This window comes from Xyrauchen texanus, chromosome 19 (assembly GCF_025860055.1).
Source record: "Xyrauchen texanus isolate HMW12.3.18 chromosome 19, RBS_HiC_50CHRs, whole genome shotgun sequence".
NCBI lineage: Eukaryota > Metazoa > Chordata > Actinopteri > Cypriniformes > Catostomidae > Xyrauchen > Xyrauchen texanus.
The window spans coordinates 4,927,080-4,944,894 of record NC_068294.1 but is presented as its reverse complement, the minus strand read 5'-3'; the positions used below and the strand labels follow the sequence as shown (position 1 = coordinate 4,944,894).

At 37.3% G+C, this 17,815-nt stretch overlaps 1 protein-coding gene across 1 annotated transcript in view; it reads left to right on the top strand.

Moving 5' to 3' along the window:
• The window catches only part of LOC127659536 (gamma-aminobutyric acid receptor subunit alpha-2-like), a 162,827-nt gene that overhangs the window by 103,385 nt on the left and 41,627 nt on the right, over positions 1-17,815 (top strand). Inside the window, exon 8 of the mRNA XM_052149401.1 lies at positions 14,406-14,558. Coding sequence (XP_052005361.1) covers positions 14,406-14,558 — 153 coding nt within the window. The remainder of the gene's footprint in view (positions 1-14,405; positions 14,559-17,815) is intronic.

The window sequence follows — 17,815 nt, the reverse complement described above, 5'->3', positions numbered from 1 at the left end:
GAAAACACATGGCCTATTTATACCCCCGTCCTCAAAGTCCCCTCTTCCGTAATTTTCCACTGATCCCACTAAAACCCGATCTAGCTAGTTTTTTAGAAATACCAATGGCTCTTCTAAGCCCTCTGGGTTTACGATCTTTACATCTGTGAGGTCATAAAAAGGCCATATAAATGCTATCTTGTCCTGAAGACAGTGGTCCTTTGTTGAGCTTCACTGAGTTTCACACCCCTGAAACTCAACAAAAGGCTTTATTTATGGCTGAATAATCACTCTGTCTGTCCCGTACTCATATTGAGGAGTTCAAAAGGCTTTTTTTTTCCTTGACCATCTGTTTTACTGTGTGTGTGTGTGTCTTTGTGCCTGCCAGGTGAAAAAGAAAATACTTAGAGGAGAGAAATTGAATCGAAAGAAAATCCACATAATGCCTTAAAGAAAGTAAAATATAAATTTTCCACAACAATTCCTCCTCTTTATCATTCTCTGATAAACGATTTGGTTTTCATTAACATTAGTTTTGACTAAAAATAAAATATAACAAAATAAGAATAAAACATTACTCAACATCAAACCCATAAATGGTTACAACCATTTCAAGTCTTTACATCACAGTTACACTCTTCATGTCTGATTTTTGTATACCTGATCACTCTACTTGAACATTGTTATCGCTTTTCCTGGCTGAGAATCAGATCCTCAGTCATCTCAGACATAGTTTAAAGAATCACTCTCGTCACTCTCATAATCATCACATTTGTGTGTCTCATCTATTGGATAAACGGTCAGTTTTACTGCTTGTATGGACGTCCCAGCCTTGACCAATCTCTGTGCTGAGTTGGAAATACATCTCAAAATGCATGGCAAGCAGAACAGAATCAGAATTCCTAACACTGCAATTGGCAAAACAGTTTGAATTACCCAGTACATCCATCCTCCCCATAAAGACATAATCCACCACGGCCCACTGGTTGTCAGTCCTTTCAGATTATTTTACGGCCTCTCTCATGTGTTCAATTATGTTGGTTATATTATCACTGTAATCAGGAATGTTAAAACAACAAGACATCCCCAGCATTTTACAGACTCTGCCCCTTTCTGCCGTAAGTGTATCAAGAACTAAACGTTCTGAATGACTGCGTCCCTCAGTTGCCTCATTTCATCACTTATCAATGTCTCTGGTTATGGCTGCACAAATAGCTTTATTCTGCACACCGGCCTTATCACTCCTCCTGAGTGACCTGACTCTTGCACCTGGTGTTTGGGCTCGATCTTGGAACTTGTTGTTGAATTTGTTGTTGTTGTTGCTGCTTAGGCTCCTCCTCCTGTTGCCCTTCCGATGAGGGTGGAACTCTCCTGCAGTGCTTAGCGTGCACCCAAGTAGCTCTCTCTCCGACCTTCACCGCCGTGTGTGTTGTCAGCAAGACTTGGTACAGTCCTCACTAACGTTTTGCCCTCCAGTTCTTCCTTCTCAGGTCACGAATTACCACGTAATCCCCCGGCCTGATCTTATGCAGGAACGTCTCAGCAACTTTTCCCTGGCCAGCTTTGACCTGCACAGACATGTTGGATAACAGACACGACATTTCTTTGCAGTAATTCAACATCTCATTTTCACACACATCCGTTGATGGAAGCCTGCGTTTTCCCCCCTCTATTCCCATGAATGGTGGTTTACCAAAGAGAATTTCGAATGGGCTCAAATTTGTTTTTACTCTCTTTCTCATGTACATTAACACATTTGGGAGTGCTTTTACCCATGAGAGTCCGGTTTCCTCACAACACTTTGCCAGTTTGTACTCGAACGGCCCTTCTAGGGCTGGCTGGGATACCAGCTGTGTTTTAACGCCTTGTGCCACATTGTGTGTATTACAAATAACACATCTTTTGCAAAAAATTCTCAGCGAATATTGTGAAGCCCTTGGTAAACCACAACTCTTTCATTTGTGCAATCTTTCCCCCTTTTGACACATGATCTAAACCATGTGTCAATTTAGCATAATGTTGAAAGAAATGTTTGGGAAAACAGGGCGTTCCATCAACTGATGTCCACACTCCATCTACAAGGCTGCAGCCTGACGCCTTCCAGGTGTTTTTCTCAGCTCCTGTGGAAAAAGACTGCATGCTCTGTAAACAAGGAGAAATGTAGAAGTTAATGTCAACTTGTGCACAAGTGGCGTTTTTACTAGTATCTGATTTTACTAGTATCTGATCCGCTGCCGCTGCTTTTGCAGCCATATCAGCTCTGCCGTTTCCTGTTGAAATGAAACCTTTATCGTTAGTATGCGCTGCGCACTTACAAATCGCAATTTTGTCTGGCAACAGAATGGCCTCGAGGAGGTCCGATACTAGAGACGCGTTTAGTATCGGACGCCCATCTGATTTCAAAAACTTTCTGTGCTTCCACAAAGCACCAAAGTCATGCGTGACTCCAAAAGCATAACGCGAGTCTGTGTAAATCGTCACACATTTATCCGTCATCAGTTTACATGCTTCAGTCAGTGCGACCAGTTCAGCTGCCTGCGCAGAATAATGTGATGGTAATTTGCCAGACATCAGAGTTTCAAATTCAGTCGTTACTGCATAACCAACTTTATTCTGTCCTTTATTCTGTCCTTGATCTTTTGACGCAGACCCATCAACAAACAGGACATTGTCACAGTTATCCAACGGTACGTCTAAAAGGTCTGGACGTGGTGTGCACACTTGTTCGAGCGCTGACAGACAACAATGATGTTCCTCGCCATCCTCCTGTGTGCACATCCCCAAAAATGACAGCATTTGTTTCTTTGTAACTGGTTTTGGCACCTCTTTTATGGCCCGCACCCGTTTCTCAGACAGTGCTTTGCTATTAGGTTTGATAACATGCCCCAGGAATGTCACTTCCTGTTTCACAAACTGCAGCTTTGAAAGACTGACTCTGTGCCCCTCCTGTTCCAAATGCTTCAGGAGAGTCACAGTGTCAGAAATGCAGGTAGTTTTATCTTTGGCACAAATTAATAAATCATCAACATATTGTAATAAAGCCATTCCAGCCGTCAAAGTCAGAGGCTCAATACTTCTCCGAAGGGCCTCGTTATAAATAGTTGGGGATTCACAGTATCCCTGACACAATCTCGTAAATGTATAGCCTCTATTATTGAAATCAAACGCAAAACCAAAAACTGGCTTTTTTTTTATCCACTGGGACGCTAAAGAAAGCATTAGCTAAATCCACCACAGTGAAATACGTTGCATCTTGTACTTCACATCGTACTTGAAACACATCGTGTTTTGCCCATAAGGTATTTCTGCCAGAGAAATATCAATTTCTGACACAGAAATATCCCCCACCCCCTGTTTTGTCACACCATTGTTCACAATAGCGGTTACAGTTCTCAAAACCTGCACATTAAAATCACAGTTTGATTTAAATGCTCCAACACTTTTGCTCTGTGCTATGTCTGTATCAATTTTAACCCAGTCTGTAGCCTGCAGACAGTCATTCACAAAAAGCCCCAATTCTGCCCACTGCTTATTTGTGCTCTTGGACACAGATAAATGAGGGACACTGTGTCCTGCTATTAAATAACACTGCAATTGTTTTTCATTCAAACACGCATACAACGCACACACATTTTCTGTCCAGACAATCTTGTCAAATTTCACACTTTCATTCTTCACTCCACTAAACCAGGTTTCTTCATAGTGTGAATCACGCTCGTTTACGACATGTGACGTACAATGCATTCTATCAGGAGTCATAAACTCTGTGTTGACTGGTGTTTTTCGATCTTTAGCCAATTTCAAAATCATCTCTGCCCAATCAACATCTTTTATCTGCCATTCGTAAGCCCACTGTGGTTCAAATTTAGAACATATATAATATATAATTAACATATATAATTTATAACATGTATAAATCTCCGGCCATTAGAGGCGCGGGACAATTTGCCCCTCCGTCTTACACTCTAAGGGCTCAGTGATTTGTTCAGAGATCATATGGCCCGAAGCCGAAGTGCTTTCATACACTTTTCCTGTCATTTTCGGCACACATGGCAAGTCACATGGTCGTAAAGTGCTAACTGAAGCTCCTGAATCGACCAGAAAGTTAATTATTACTCCCTCGACTATCATTGGGTATTTTGGCATTTCGTCCCCTTGGAATTATAAGGTTCTATCTGCGTTCTGAGAAGTTTTGAGATATTGAGCTTTAAAGTTTTTGCATTACATATAGGAAAATTTAAATGGGGAACAAGTTTCTTTCAAACATGAAAATAACAGGGACCCTATATGTATTCTAAATATACAATATCAAAATCCTCTCAAATTTGTAAATGGGGATTTTTGGAAAGGGTCAAATGCAGATAGAACATTCTAATTCTAAAAAAACACTTTTCGCTTAGAATTATAAGGTTCTATCTGCCAAAACATTATTTGAACAATAAATATAAAATTAATGTTGTAACAATGTTTCAATATGTGTTAGAAAGTAAAATGTTATCCTTTATAATGACATTTATTTCATATTTTTAGCACTTTCATGCATTTAGGACATTTCAAATTAAGCAAGGTAGGTCTAAATATTTTGCCCAGAGCAGATGTTAATTTTTGGTACCAATTTGGTGGGTAATTAAACACATTATTGCAGAAATTGTTACTTTAATTTCTCTTTTGTTTAGACAGAAAGCAGCTACTGTAATACATCTGAGCAGGACTTTATTCCACCTAAAGTGGGCCAGGTAAAATGGCTTTCTCTCTAGACATCAGTATGGCTGAAATAACATGGTAACGTTTATTGTTGTAATTAAGACCCCATGAATTCAATTGTTGACTATTTGACCTTTAAGGCTTAATATTGTAAAAATTAAGACATTTTAAGACTTTAAAAACTGCAAGAAAACAGACATGCTTCAGCAAATTAATTCATTAAATTTAATAATCATTGAAAAATTATACACTGACTATATCAAAAAAATCACAAACTCATTTTTTAAAACACAGAACAATAATACTCACTGTGACTCATTTATTAAAACACAGAACAATAATACTCACTGTGACTCATTTATTAAAACACAGAACAATAATACTCACTGTGACTCATTTTTTAAAACACAGAACAATAATACTCACTGTGACTCATTTATTAAAACACAGAACAATAATACTCACTGTGACTCATTTATTAAAACACAGAACAATAATACTCACTGTGACTCATTTTATTAAAACACAGAACAATAATACTCACTGTGACTCATTTTTTAAAACACAGAACAATAATACTCACTGTGACTCATTTATTAAAACACAGAACAATAATACTCACTGTGACTCATTTTTTAAAACACAGAACTATAATACTCACTGTGACTCATTTATTAAAACACAGAACAATAATACTCACTGTGACTAATTTTTTAAAACACAGAACAATAATACTCACTGTGACTCATTTTATAAAACACAGAACAATAATACTCACTGTGACTCATTTTTTAAAACACAGAACTATAATACACCCTGTGACTCATTTTTTAAAACACAGAACAATAATACTCACTGTGACTCATTTATTAAAACACAGAACAATAATACTCACTGTGACTCATTTTTTAAAACACAGAACTATACTACACCCTGTGACTCATTTTTTAAAACACAGAACAATAATACTCACTGTGACTCATTTATTAAAACACAGAACAATAATACTCACTGTGACTCATTTATTAAAACACAGAACAATAATACTCACTGTGACTCATTTTTTAAAACACAGAACAATAATACTCACTGTGACTCATTTTTTAAAACACAGAACTATAATACACCCTGTGACTCATTTTTTAAAACACAGAACAATAATACTCACTGTGACTCATTTATTAAAACACAGAACAATAATACTCACTGTGACTCATTTTTTAAAACACAGAACAATAATACTCACTGTGACTCATTTATTAAAACACAGAACAATAATACTCACTGTGACTCATTTTTTAAAACACAGAACAATAATACTCACTGTGACTCATTTTATAAAACACAGAACAATAATACTCACTGTGACTCATTTTTTAAAACACAGAACAATAATACTCACTGTGACTCATTTATTAAAACACAGAACAATAATACTCACTGTGACTCATTTTTTTAAACACAGAACAATAATACTCACTGTGACTCATTTATTAAAACACAGAACAATAATACTCACTGTGACTCATTTTTTAAAACACAGAACAATAATACTCACTGTGACTCATTTTATAAAACACAGAACAATAATACTCACTGTGACTCATTTTTTAAAACACAGAACAATAGTACTCACTGTGACTCATTTATTAAAACACAGAACAATAATACTCACTGTGACTCATTTTTTAAAACACAGAACAATAATACTCACTGTGACTCATTTTTTAAAACACAGAACAATAATACTCACTGTGACTCATTTATTAAAACACAGAACAATAATACTCACTGTGACTCATTTTTTAAAACACAGAACAATAATACTCACTGTGACTCATTTTATAAAACACAGAACAATAATACTCACTGTGACTCATTTTTTAAAACACAGAACTATAATACACCCTGTGACTCATTTTTTAAAACACAGAACAATAATACTCACTGTGACTCATTTATTAAAACACAGAACAATAATACTCACTGTGACTCATTTTTTAAAACACAGAACAATAATACTCACTGTGACTCATTTATTAAAACACAGAACAATAATACTCACTGTGACTCATTTTTTAAAACACAGAACTATAATACTCCCTATGACTCATTTTTTAAAACACAGAAATATAATACTCCCTATGACTCATTTTTAAAACACAGAACAATAATACTCACTGTGACTCATTTTTTAAAACACAGAACAATAATACTCACTGTGACTCATTTATTAAAACACAGAACAATAATACTCACTGTGACTCATTTATTAAAACACAGAACAATAATACTCACTGTGACTCATTTATTAAAACACAGAACAATAATACTCACTGTGACTCATTTTTTAAAACACAGAACAATAATACTCACTGTGACTCATTTATTAAAACACAGAACAATAATACTCACTGTGACTCATTTATTAAAACACAGAACAATAATACTCACTGTGACTCATTTTTTAAAACACAGAACTATAATACACCCTGTGACTCATTTTTTAAAACACAGAACTATAATACACCCTGTGACTCATTTTTTAAAACACAGAACTATAATACACCCTGTGACTCATTTTTTAAAACACAGAACTAAAATACACCCTGTGACTCATTTTTTAAAACACAGAACAATAATACTCACTGTGACTCATTTATTAAAACACAGAACAATAATACTCACTGTGACTCATTTTTTAAAACACAGAACTATAATACACCCTGTGACTCATTTTTTAAAACACAGAACAATAATACTCACTGTGACTCATTTTTTAAAACACAGAACAATAATACTCACTGTGACTCATTTATTAAAACACAGAACAATAATACTCACTGTGACTCATTTTTTAAAACACAGAACTATAATACACCCTGTGACTCATTTTTTAAAACACAGAACAATAATACTCACTGTGACTCATTTTTTAAAACACAGAAATATAATACACCCTGTGACTCATTTTTTAAAACACAGAACTATAATACACACTGTGACTCATTTTTTAAAACACAGAACTATAATACACCCTGTGACTCATTTTTTAAAACACAGAACAATAATACTCCCTATGACTCATTTTTTAAAACACAGACTTATAATACTCTCTATCTGCTAGTGGCATGAATTTAAACATGGACTTAATGTCACTCATCTTCGCCTCTGAGATGATGCTCTGTTTGGGGAGTACCCTTGGTTTGGGTAAAATGGATGTAGGTGCCAGGCTTCTCGTGTGTTTGCTTGGTCCTCTTATGTCTACTTTAACTCTTGGCTCTGCGTGTGATTTTGTGTACTGAAGAGTATATGGACACTGATCAAACACAAGCTGTGACACTTCAAAAAATGGAACCTGTTTGTACTGAAACAGCTTTGAACATGCCTGAAAGTCAGAAATCTATTCTCTTCATCTGTATGATTTCATATGGGTTGTTCCTGTTCACCTTCAGTAAAATGCGCAAGAAAGACAGTGGTGAATAGAATTCAGACACTGCCATTGCCTTTTCAATATGGCTGTGCATATTGTCTACCTCCTGCACTGCGGAGTGGCCTGGAGTAGAGTATTTCATTGTTATCTTTTTAATTTGAGGATGCCTTGTCAGGAAATCTGCCATAGCAAAGGCTATTATGGAATTTCTGTTCTGAGGCACACAACTATCACTCCATGTAATCATCTCAGTGGCATGTGGATGATCACGTACAACACGTTCTAATATTTTCATTAGTGCACTTGCAACATCATTTCCTCCCCTACCTGACATTGCCTCTGTCCACAAAGCACAGTAGCCTTTTTTAGTCTGCGAACAGTGAGCAGTAAGATTATACAAGTTAAGTTTCCGCTTGTAGAAAAAAGAGCTAATTTCGGCACGTGGACATGAAATAACATTCTGTAGGTCAAAACAGACTGTTAGAGTATCTTTATCCTCTCTGTCTTGTTGGCGCTCTTGGCGCATTGCCGTCTTGTTAGTTATATGCTTTGTTTGATGGTATTCATCACTTTGGCCTACCATGTTTTGCTTTACGGCAGTCTCATATGCTTCACACTGATCACACCGATCCTTTTTACGGGTGTGAAAGCTAAGGTTGAACTCTGTATTGAATATGAATCGGTAATAATATTCTTTCACAGGTGTATTTCCATTCTCATTACATTTAAGTCTGTAGAGATCATACATCCTTGAAACATTGAGTACCGGTTCAAGGTACTGTCTTTCTGTGCTGGCACGACAGTAATGTGACTCAACAACAGGAAATGAACTGATGTGTGCCTTTACCTGCTCTTTCTGATTTTCAGAAATGCATTTTTTGCATGCTTTCCCCTTGCATCTGATTTTGGCATGCTAGTCGTCTGATTTTTCTTCATGTGTGTATTATACACAGGTTTCTGGCTGATGGCAAGTGTGCCCAGATAAAACTGCTTACAGACTCTCACCTTTTCACCCACTACGTTTAGATAGTACTTAAATGAGTAGGTACGCTTTCTGTGTGGTTCATCACAGGTTTGTCTTTCTTTTTCTGTGCAGTCTGAAGTCATGGCTATAAAGTCATATTTCCTGTTTTGACTCAACAGGTAGAACTGTGTAAAGCAGTTCTCCCTTTCAGCTGGGGTTACTTTCTTTGCACATTTGTATTTACATGACGTACTACAGTTCTTCAAAGTTTTCACTTGTTTGGCAGAAGCCTTTTTATTTGCAGAGTTGACATGTTCCTTGCCCTCCTGATAAAGTTTCTTGCGGGTACTTGCTTTCCATATTGAAGGATTTGAAACACGTCTCCTGTTTCTTCTTTTCTGAGTAGCCCCCAGCTCTTGTAAACTGGTAGGTGCAGTCACTGGCTCGGTCGCTTGCTCCACTGGCTCGGTCACTTGCTCCACTGGCTCGGTCACTGGCTCGTTCACTTGCTCCACTGGCTCCACTGGCTCGTCTGGTAAGACCCTAGGCCCTGCTGCATCTACCTTGTCACCTGGCTGGAGAAAAAAGTACATTTGAAAAAATACATATTTAAACATAATATTTAAATACACAATGTAAAAAAATAGGCATGCAATAAATTCAGAAAAGTTTCTTATTATTAGCTCACTACCCCTGTAGCTTAAAACTAACCAATTCTGAATGACTGACTGACTCTTACCTTTCCTCTCTCTGTTGTTCTCTGTCTTGGCATTACTGTACTGCTTGTTTCTCCCTCGGTCTCTAAAAGTCTGATTTTACATTGCTCCTTTACAACATTGCTCCTTCCCTCTTCTGCCTCAGTTTCTCTCCCATTCTCTGATGATGCTTTTTTCATATTTTCTTTGCCTGGTGCTTTCTTTCTCGGTCTCCTGCTATTGTTTTTAGCATTACTTTTTCCCCTCCTGGATATGTCAGGTTCATTACAAAAATAGACAAAAAAATATATATTTTTTTTAGTATGGTATACCATTGAGTAGCTACAGGCTACAATCATTCTGAAATAATTTGAATACTGAGGTAAGTTAACGGCTTTAACGATCTTTCACATTTTTGTATACACATTTTCACATAACATTGTTAAAAGCGCTAAGGTTATATAAATGAGGATGACTTGACATAACGATCATAACTTACTGTAATCACACTATTTTGAGTAGGATAGGTTCAATTGTTTTGTCTGTATTTTTTTTTTATCTTAGTGCTTGACTCTTAATATCAGGAACTATGAAGCTAGCGCTGCTGGCTAGTGTGGTGTCTAACTATGAAAACAATCTCCTCAGCAAGACCCCCCCAAAAAAAAAGAAAAAAGACTGAACTTGCCTGGAATTCGGGCTGCTGTCCTTGAGAAGATCTTCAATAAAGTTGTCGATCTTGAGGTTTCTTAAAAATGTTGCGTTGCGTGCCATTATCCTCTCAGATATTTTGTTTCTGCGATCTTTTCTGTATTCAAGGAAAAAGCCGGCGACACGACATATAAAGTTGATCCTGATTGGTCCTCTTCTGTGCATTCGAAGTGCTGATTGGCTAACGCAGATAGACCCTTATAGAGCCAAGTTAGAGTTCGACTTTGTAGATAGAACCTTTTTGTTTTTTCAATAAAAAGTCCCAGAATGTACACAACTTAAAAAAAAACATCACATAATGTAAATAAGTTGTCACAGAATAAGAATATGTGAATAACTCAATTTTGACAAAAATGTCAGATAGAACCTTATAATTCCAAGGGGACGATTTGAGAAAACCCTGAGCTTTTGTACATTTTCAAACATTCATTGGAAACACTGCTCAAAATTTCATCATTCACAACATTGCTCAAAACACACAAAGATTTGCAAGCAGATTCTTCATTGCAGATAGCAGAGAGTAAATCAGTGTATGTGTTTGTGTGTGTGTTGTGTTTGCATGTTAGTAATAAATGGTCACTTCCCTGTCTTGTGGTCAGCCACTGATCGCCCCGAACCAGAACCTCTCCGTTCCTCTCGTTTCAAACCGACTTCAGATCCGGGCACGCACTGCTCCAATGCCCGTCTCTCTTGCACACTCTGCATACGGTACAGTCTCTGAGCGTATGGTTGTTTGTAGCGCACACATAGCACCGCCATTTCCTTCCTCTCGCCTTTTGTTGAATTTCAGGCTTGTTTGTTTCACGTTGCACAACTGCCATTGTGAGTGGTTTTCGGTCTTTCCTTTCCTGCAGTTGATCTTCGGCGTGTATAGCGTGCATCAGGGCTGAAGTTAAGCGCCCGTTCTTCCACTCTATGTAACTTGCCTTCGATCCTCTTGAAAGTTCTGGTCTCAGTTCTTTTAGAAAATAACTTAGCAGAAGGCTTTCCCACGTACTTGGTTGATTCCCTCTGTCCTTCTCCCTTTCTTCTTCGTTGCCCATGGCAGCGAGCACTGAGGATTTTGCCGTCACCTGTTGTACTGGCGGTGAAGGTGCTCGTGGGAATTCTTGCGCTTGTGCATCTCATGCTGCTACTTGTGCTGGTCTTCGGATCGGAGAGCAGTCGAGATCGTGGTCCAGTTTCAGGGCTTTCAGCTCCGCCACGGGGTAGTGATGTTTATATGCCGGCAGCGCCGAGACAATCTCGGTTACTTTTTGGAAAACACAAACACACAGTTTATTAGTAGCATGATGCTCTGGTGGAGCCGTTTTTTTATACACACATCCTCATTCATTCCTTTGCACAATTCATTCATCATTTGCTTTTGTTCTCTTCTGTCGGCTTCCTCAATCCAACAATCTATAGTCTGCTCACATTCTTTACACACATGACGAAAACAACCGCAGCAACTCTGCTGCTTTTCACTGCTTTTGTTTACTGACTTTTTTACAACATTCAGTCTTATTTTGCTCAGTGTTCCTCCTTCAGGAAAACCATGATATTTGATCAGCTTTTCTATATCCAGCATACATTTATCTCCGTAATTCTTTTTCATTTGACCGAAAACTGGTGTGTAAAAATTATCTAGTTTAGGCCTACTGTTAGATGACCCCATATTGGCTGATATCTATCTCTCCTGGATTTTCCCTTCGACGCGCGTCTAATAATCTGTCAAACGTCTTCAACAGATCCGATTTTGTCACCTCAAATCGGCAAGGGTAGCAAATATGCTCTGTGTGTCTCTTCCGTCCACCTTTTTACGAGCTAGTTTTTTCGGCATAAAATTGACCGACTTCCTCAGGTTACAATGCACCCCTCGAAAAACCTTCTCTGCCCGTACCAAAGAGATAGTTCCAGCCACTATAGTTCACTCACAGTCATATCAAATTACACCACCCAAAATAAAATAATTTTACTGTCTCTTACCGAGATGCTTTTACTGCCACCGGGTTCTTTCTGATCTCAGTCGAGTCACTCCTGGCGCTGAAAGCAGTTTGGCTCTTCTTTCTAAATTTTCGAGGTAAGACCGGAAGCCTGGTGCTTCTGGGATGATCAGTCGTCAAATCTGCTGTCTTCAGGACCAGAAGAAACTGCTGTGAGATCCCACTTCTGACACCAATTGTTGTGGCAAAAACAATCATTAAACAAATATGCATCAAGAATAAGAGACATCAAGGTCCAAATTATATTTTAAAAGATAGTTTATTCTTTTAAAAGAGGTTTGTTCACAAAAATACTGCAACAGCTACCTCGCAGTAGGAACAAAAAAACCCAACTCGCACAGAAAACACATGGCCTATTTATACCCCCGTCCTCAAAGTCCCCTCTTCCGTAATTTTCCACTGATCCCACTAAAACCCGATCTAGCTAGATTTTTAGAAATACCAATGGCTCTTCTAAGCCCTCTGGGTTTACGATCTTTACATCTGTGAGGTCATAAAAAGGCCATATAAATGCTATCTTGTCCTGAAGACAGTGGTCCTTTGTTGAGCTTCACTGAGTTTCACACCCCTGAAACTCAACAAAAGGCTTTATTTATGGCTAAATAATCACTCTGTCTGTCCCGTACTCATATTGAGGTGTTCAAAAGGCTTTTTTTTCCCTTGACCGTCTGTTTTACTGTGTGTGTGTGTGTCTTTGTGCCTGCCAGGTGAAAAAGAAAATACTTAGAGGAGAAAAATTGAATCGAAAGAAAATCCACATAATGCCTTAAAGAAAGTAAAATATAAATTTTCCACAACAGATGAGAGGTGTTCCTTGAGTGCAGATATACAGTAGAAGTCATAACAGCACTGGGATGCTTCACTGTTTGAATCACTCTGCTTGTGTTGGTGGCGTTCCATCCAAACCAAAGTAATGAGAGCAGTACAGTGTGCTAGAGGTGGAGATTTTGATTTATCCCTGTGACATTACAAATTTACGCCAGGAGATCGCAACAAGTTACCTTTTATAATGTGTTATGAGTGAGTTTCCACTGAGAGAACATCGAGGAGGAGACATTGGTTTCTGTTGTGAATAATAGATTTGATACATTTTTCTAAATGTATCTATGTTGTTATTGCTTGCCATTTCGGTCATAAATATTTGCATATATCAGTAACCATTTGATGCATATTGTAAAATGTTCACACTGAGAAATTAACATGAATTTGACTAATTCCATTATCTTCAGGAAGCTAACATATATTACAATGTCAAAATAAGGGTTCCCCAAGAAATGTGCAAGAATGAGCCTGCCTTCCTCCATGTTTTCTCTCTAACAACAAAACATTTGAACATGGCATACTCATAATTACTTCATCATGGCTTGGAAATAGGTGTGCCAAGCATTTAGCATCATACACAAAAAGACTTGAGGCTGTAACTGGTGCCAAAGGTGCTTCAACAAAGTATAGAGCAAAGGCTGTGAATACTTATGTACATGTGAATTTCTTCGTTTTTTATTTTTTATTAATTTGTAAAGATTTCAAACAAACTTCTTTCACGATGTCATTATGGGGTATTGTTTGTAGAATTTTGAGGAAAATAATGAATTTAATAAATTTTGGAATAAGGCTGTAACATAACAAAATGTGGAAAAAGTGAAGCTCTGTGAATACTTTCCGGATGCACTCTGTGTATATATATATATATATATATATATATATACATACACATTATTAATGTTTTGACTATACATTGTGATCAGTTGAATGCCACTTTGGTGAATAAAAGTACCAATTTCTTTCCAAAAGAGCAAAATCTGTACATTATTCCAAATTCCAAATGTTGTAATTGCTGAGAGAGTTGGTATTGTTAAGTCAACAAAGCCAATTTCTACTTGCAAGAGGTGAGTGAAAATTTTGGATGGTGTTTCATATAATTCTCTATTTGTCCACAGGTGAGTACACAGTGATGACGGCTCACTTCCATCTGAAGAGGAAGATTGGTTATTTTGTTATTCAGACGTACCTGCCGTGCATTATGACCGTCATCCTGTCCCAGGTGTCCTTTTGGCTGAACCGAGAGTCTGTTCCGGCTCGGACCGTGTTCGGTGAGTTTACAACCAGATCACGAATTTGGCAAATTTCAAATGCAAATTTGGACTATAATTTATAGGAACCATTTACCCAAAATTATGTCATCATTTAATCACCCTATTGAAAACCTGTATGCTGTTATTTTAAGTTGGTACACACGCAAAATAAATTATTACAAAAAAATTGGTTAATCTTTATGATAAAGGTGCTTTTCCATATGACAGAATGTTGACCATAGTTTTTTTTTTTTTAAAGCACCATAATTGTGTGCTATATTCCAAGTCTTCTGAAGTCATGCAATAGCTTTGTGTGAGGAACCAGACATAATTTAGGTTATTATATGGTTCTTCTGAGAGGCTAAATGTTCTTGATATTACACTACATGTTCTTCAGATCATCCAATTGGTTTCTTGGTTGTTCAAAACCCCAGTACATGTTGGTTGTCTTTTCTTTTTTGTGGAACTTGTTTAAATCCTTTTAGGTTCTGATTGGAAATGTTATTTTTAAGAGTGTACAGTCATCCCAATATCATTTAAATATCAGACGTGGAATTGCCTATAATGTATTGAAATCAGTTGAGATGTGAATAGAATGGTTGAGAGGACTTAAGAATCTGATGTCATGTTTTGTGAGGGGATTTTATGACGAGCTGTTGGCCTCCAAACTAATTGATGCATAAAAGCTGTTAATTTATTAAATTTGACAGATTAATGGAGGGATAAGGTCACATTGAGAAGAATATAGGTTTGATCTGAGATTAGAATTGGCATGGCTGAGATTTAGAGGGAAATATACAGGATAGTGTGTATCTTTTTAAAAAGAAACAAATCATTCAGAAATGTTCATGGTATACAGTAGATACAGTTTACAAGGTAGGGAAAACAACTCATGAGGAAAAACAAATATTAGTTACCATACTGTATTTACACATTACATTCCTTGGGGGAAATAAAGAGGAACTTCTTTAGAATGAAATCTCTAACCAACAATCATCCATGCGATTATTTAATCAACCAATAGTGTGGCAGCAGTGCAGTGCATAAAAACATGCAGATACGGGTCAGGAGCTAGTTAATGTTCACATTAGCCATCAGAATGGGGAAAAATGTGATCTCAGTGACTTGGATTGTGTCATGATTGTTGGTGCCAGACGGGCTGATTTGAGTATTTCTGTAATTGATGATCCCCTGGGATTTTCACACACAACAGTATCTAGAATTTACTCCATATGGTGCCAAAAACAAAACAAAAATCATCCAGTGAGCGGCAGTTCTGTGGACGGAAATATCTTGTTGATGAGAGAGGTCAACAGAGAATGGCCAGACTGGTTTAAACTGACAAAGTCTACAGTAACTCAGATAACTGCTCTCTACAATAGTGGTGAGAAGAATAAAATCTCAGAATGCTATTCTGAGGTGCTGGCTGGCACAGTTTTGGTGGCACGAGGTGGACCTACACAATATCAGGCAGGTGGTTTTAATGTTGTGGCTGATCAGTGTACTGTACAGCTAAATACAGTATGCTAAAATGACCATCACGCCATGAGCGATTCTAGGATTTCAATGTTCACATTTGATGTATTTCATAGTGTTTTTCTTTTAAACTGTTTACATCCTTCAAGATAAGCCATCTAATATTCATTCAGAATATTATCATTATAATAAACAATAATATTGTTCTAAAAATGACTGAAACCTCTTGAAGAACCATAGACACAGACAAACCATATATAATCATAACTGTCTATTTACTGGCAACACGTTTCATCTGTCCAAATTATACCTTTTTTGTTCTCCGTTTATTAACAAAACTGATAGAGAACAAATCAATAATTCCACAACTTCTATAGATCAGAATGAGCTTCATTGCCAAGTGTGCTCACGTACACAATAAAAAAAAAATCCACACAGATGCAGGATCATTGGCTGAAATCAGTTTTTTTTCAGGTTTTCAGAGTAGCTTCTTAGTCAGTGTGTTTCTGATCTGCTTGTACAATATTTTATCCCCACTTCTGTATGCATTCTCTTTGGCATGATGAAGATGTATACTATACTAAAATAATTCAGCAGAGTAATTAAAAATTATAAGTGTTTTCCCCACAAATGACAACAAAGCATGGCTATCAGTTTGTGAACTGCTGTGCATGCTATACATGAAAGCTATACAAAAAAGACAACAATAACCCCATTTCCACTTACAGTCCTGGTACTTTTCCCTTAGTAACTCTCTTTCCCTTAGTAACTCTCTTGATGAGAACTCTTACAAGGAACAGGACACCCATGGAGACATTTCCCCTCTTGCATTTGCATTCACAAAAGTAACCCCATAGAGATGTCATCTAGTGATGCCCATCTTCATCTTCACCAATCTTTCTTCTGACATTTCTGCATGCATGATTCAATAGCAACAACAACAAATTCAACAACACCGATGGAGGACGCCATGATCGGAGTTACACTTTTTTTAGGGCTGTTTTACACAAACTGTTTGCATCAGTAAACATAGGAAGCCGCCTAATCAGTTAATGGTTTAAACAACAGGGTTTTTCCATGAATGTAACAAAAAGCACCTTATTTCAACCCACCACCTTATACAGCCTCCAAAGGCAGCATTTTCCAGTTTTCAGATACAGCCTGTGTCTTCAGGTTACAGTTTACACTGCATGCTCCATGCCACAGCCGTAGTGAGAGATGAGATGATGTGGTCAGCCTTCCATGAAGCACATGCTAAACATGTTGAAAATACACTATAAACCTATTTATCAGCACAATAGGCTTCTAAGACTCAACATAAATTACTGTATTGAACTACTTATTCATTGACTTTATTAACGTCTTAATGCATGCTAACCACGTAGTAACAGGCAAGCAATATTTCCCCTATATACCAACTATAGTTCCTCAGGTGCGAAAACAACAAAAAGTACTAGTCCCAAATGAACAACTTCCTTCCTCTCTGTCAGTCAGTCAACAGACGCTGATCCTCCCTTGTTCATGAATTGTTTCGTTGAAACTCAAATGACCAACTGGTTCAGTGAAGAGGCATATTCTTTCAGTGGGTCAATCCAGTGATATGCTCCTTCACAGCCCATACTCAATTGCTATTGGGTCACGCTATTCACATTATCCACCAGAGAAACTTGGCATCTTGAAAATGTTGTCTTTGAACTTCTGGTATAGCATTTTCAATATAGATATCTGTGGTGTTGATGTCAAAGTGTAATTGGCTATAGAAATGGATTTACAGGTTACAGAGTTGCCAAATGCTATCA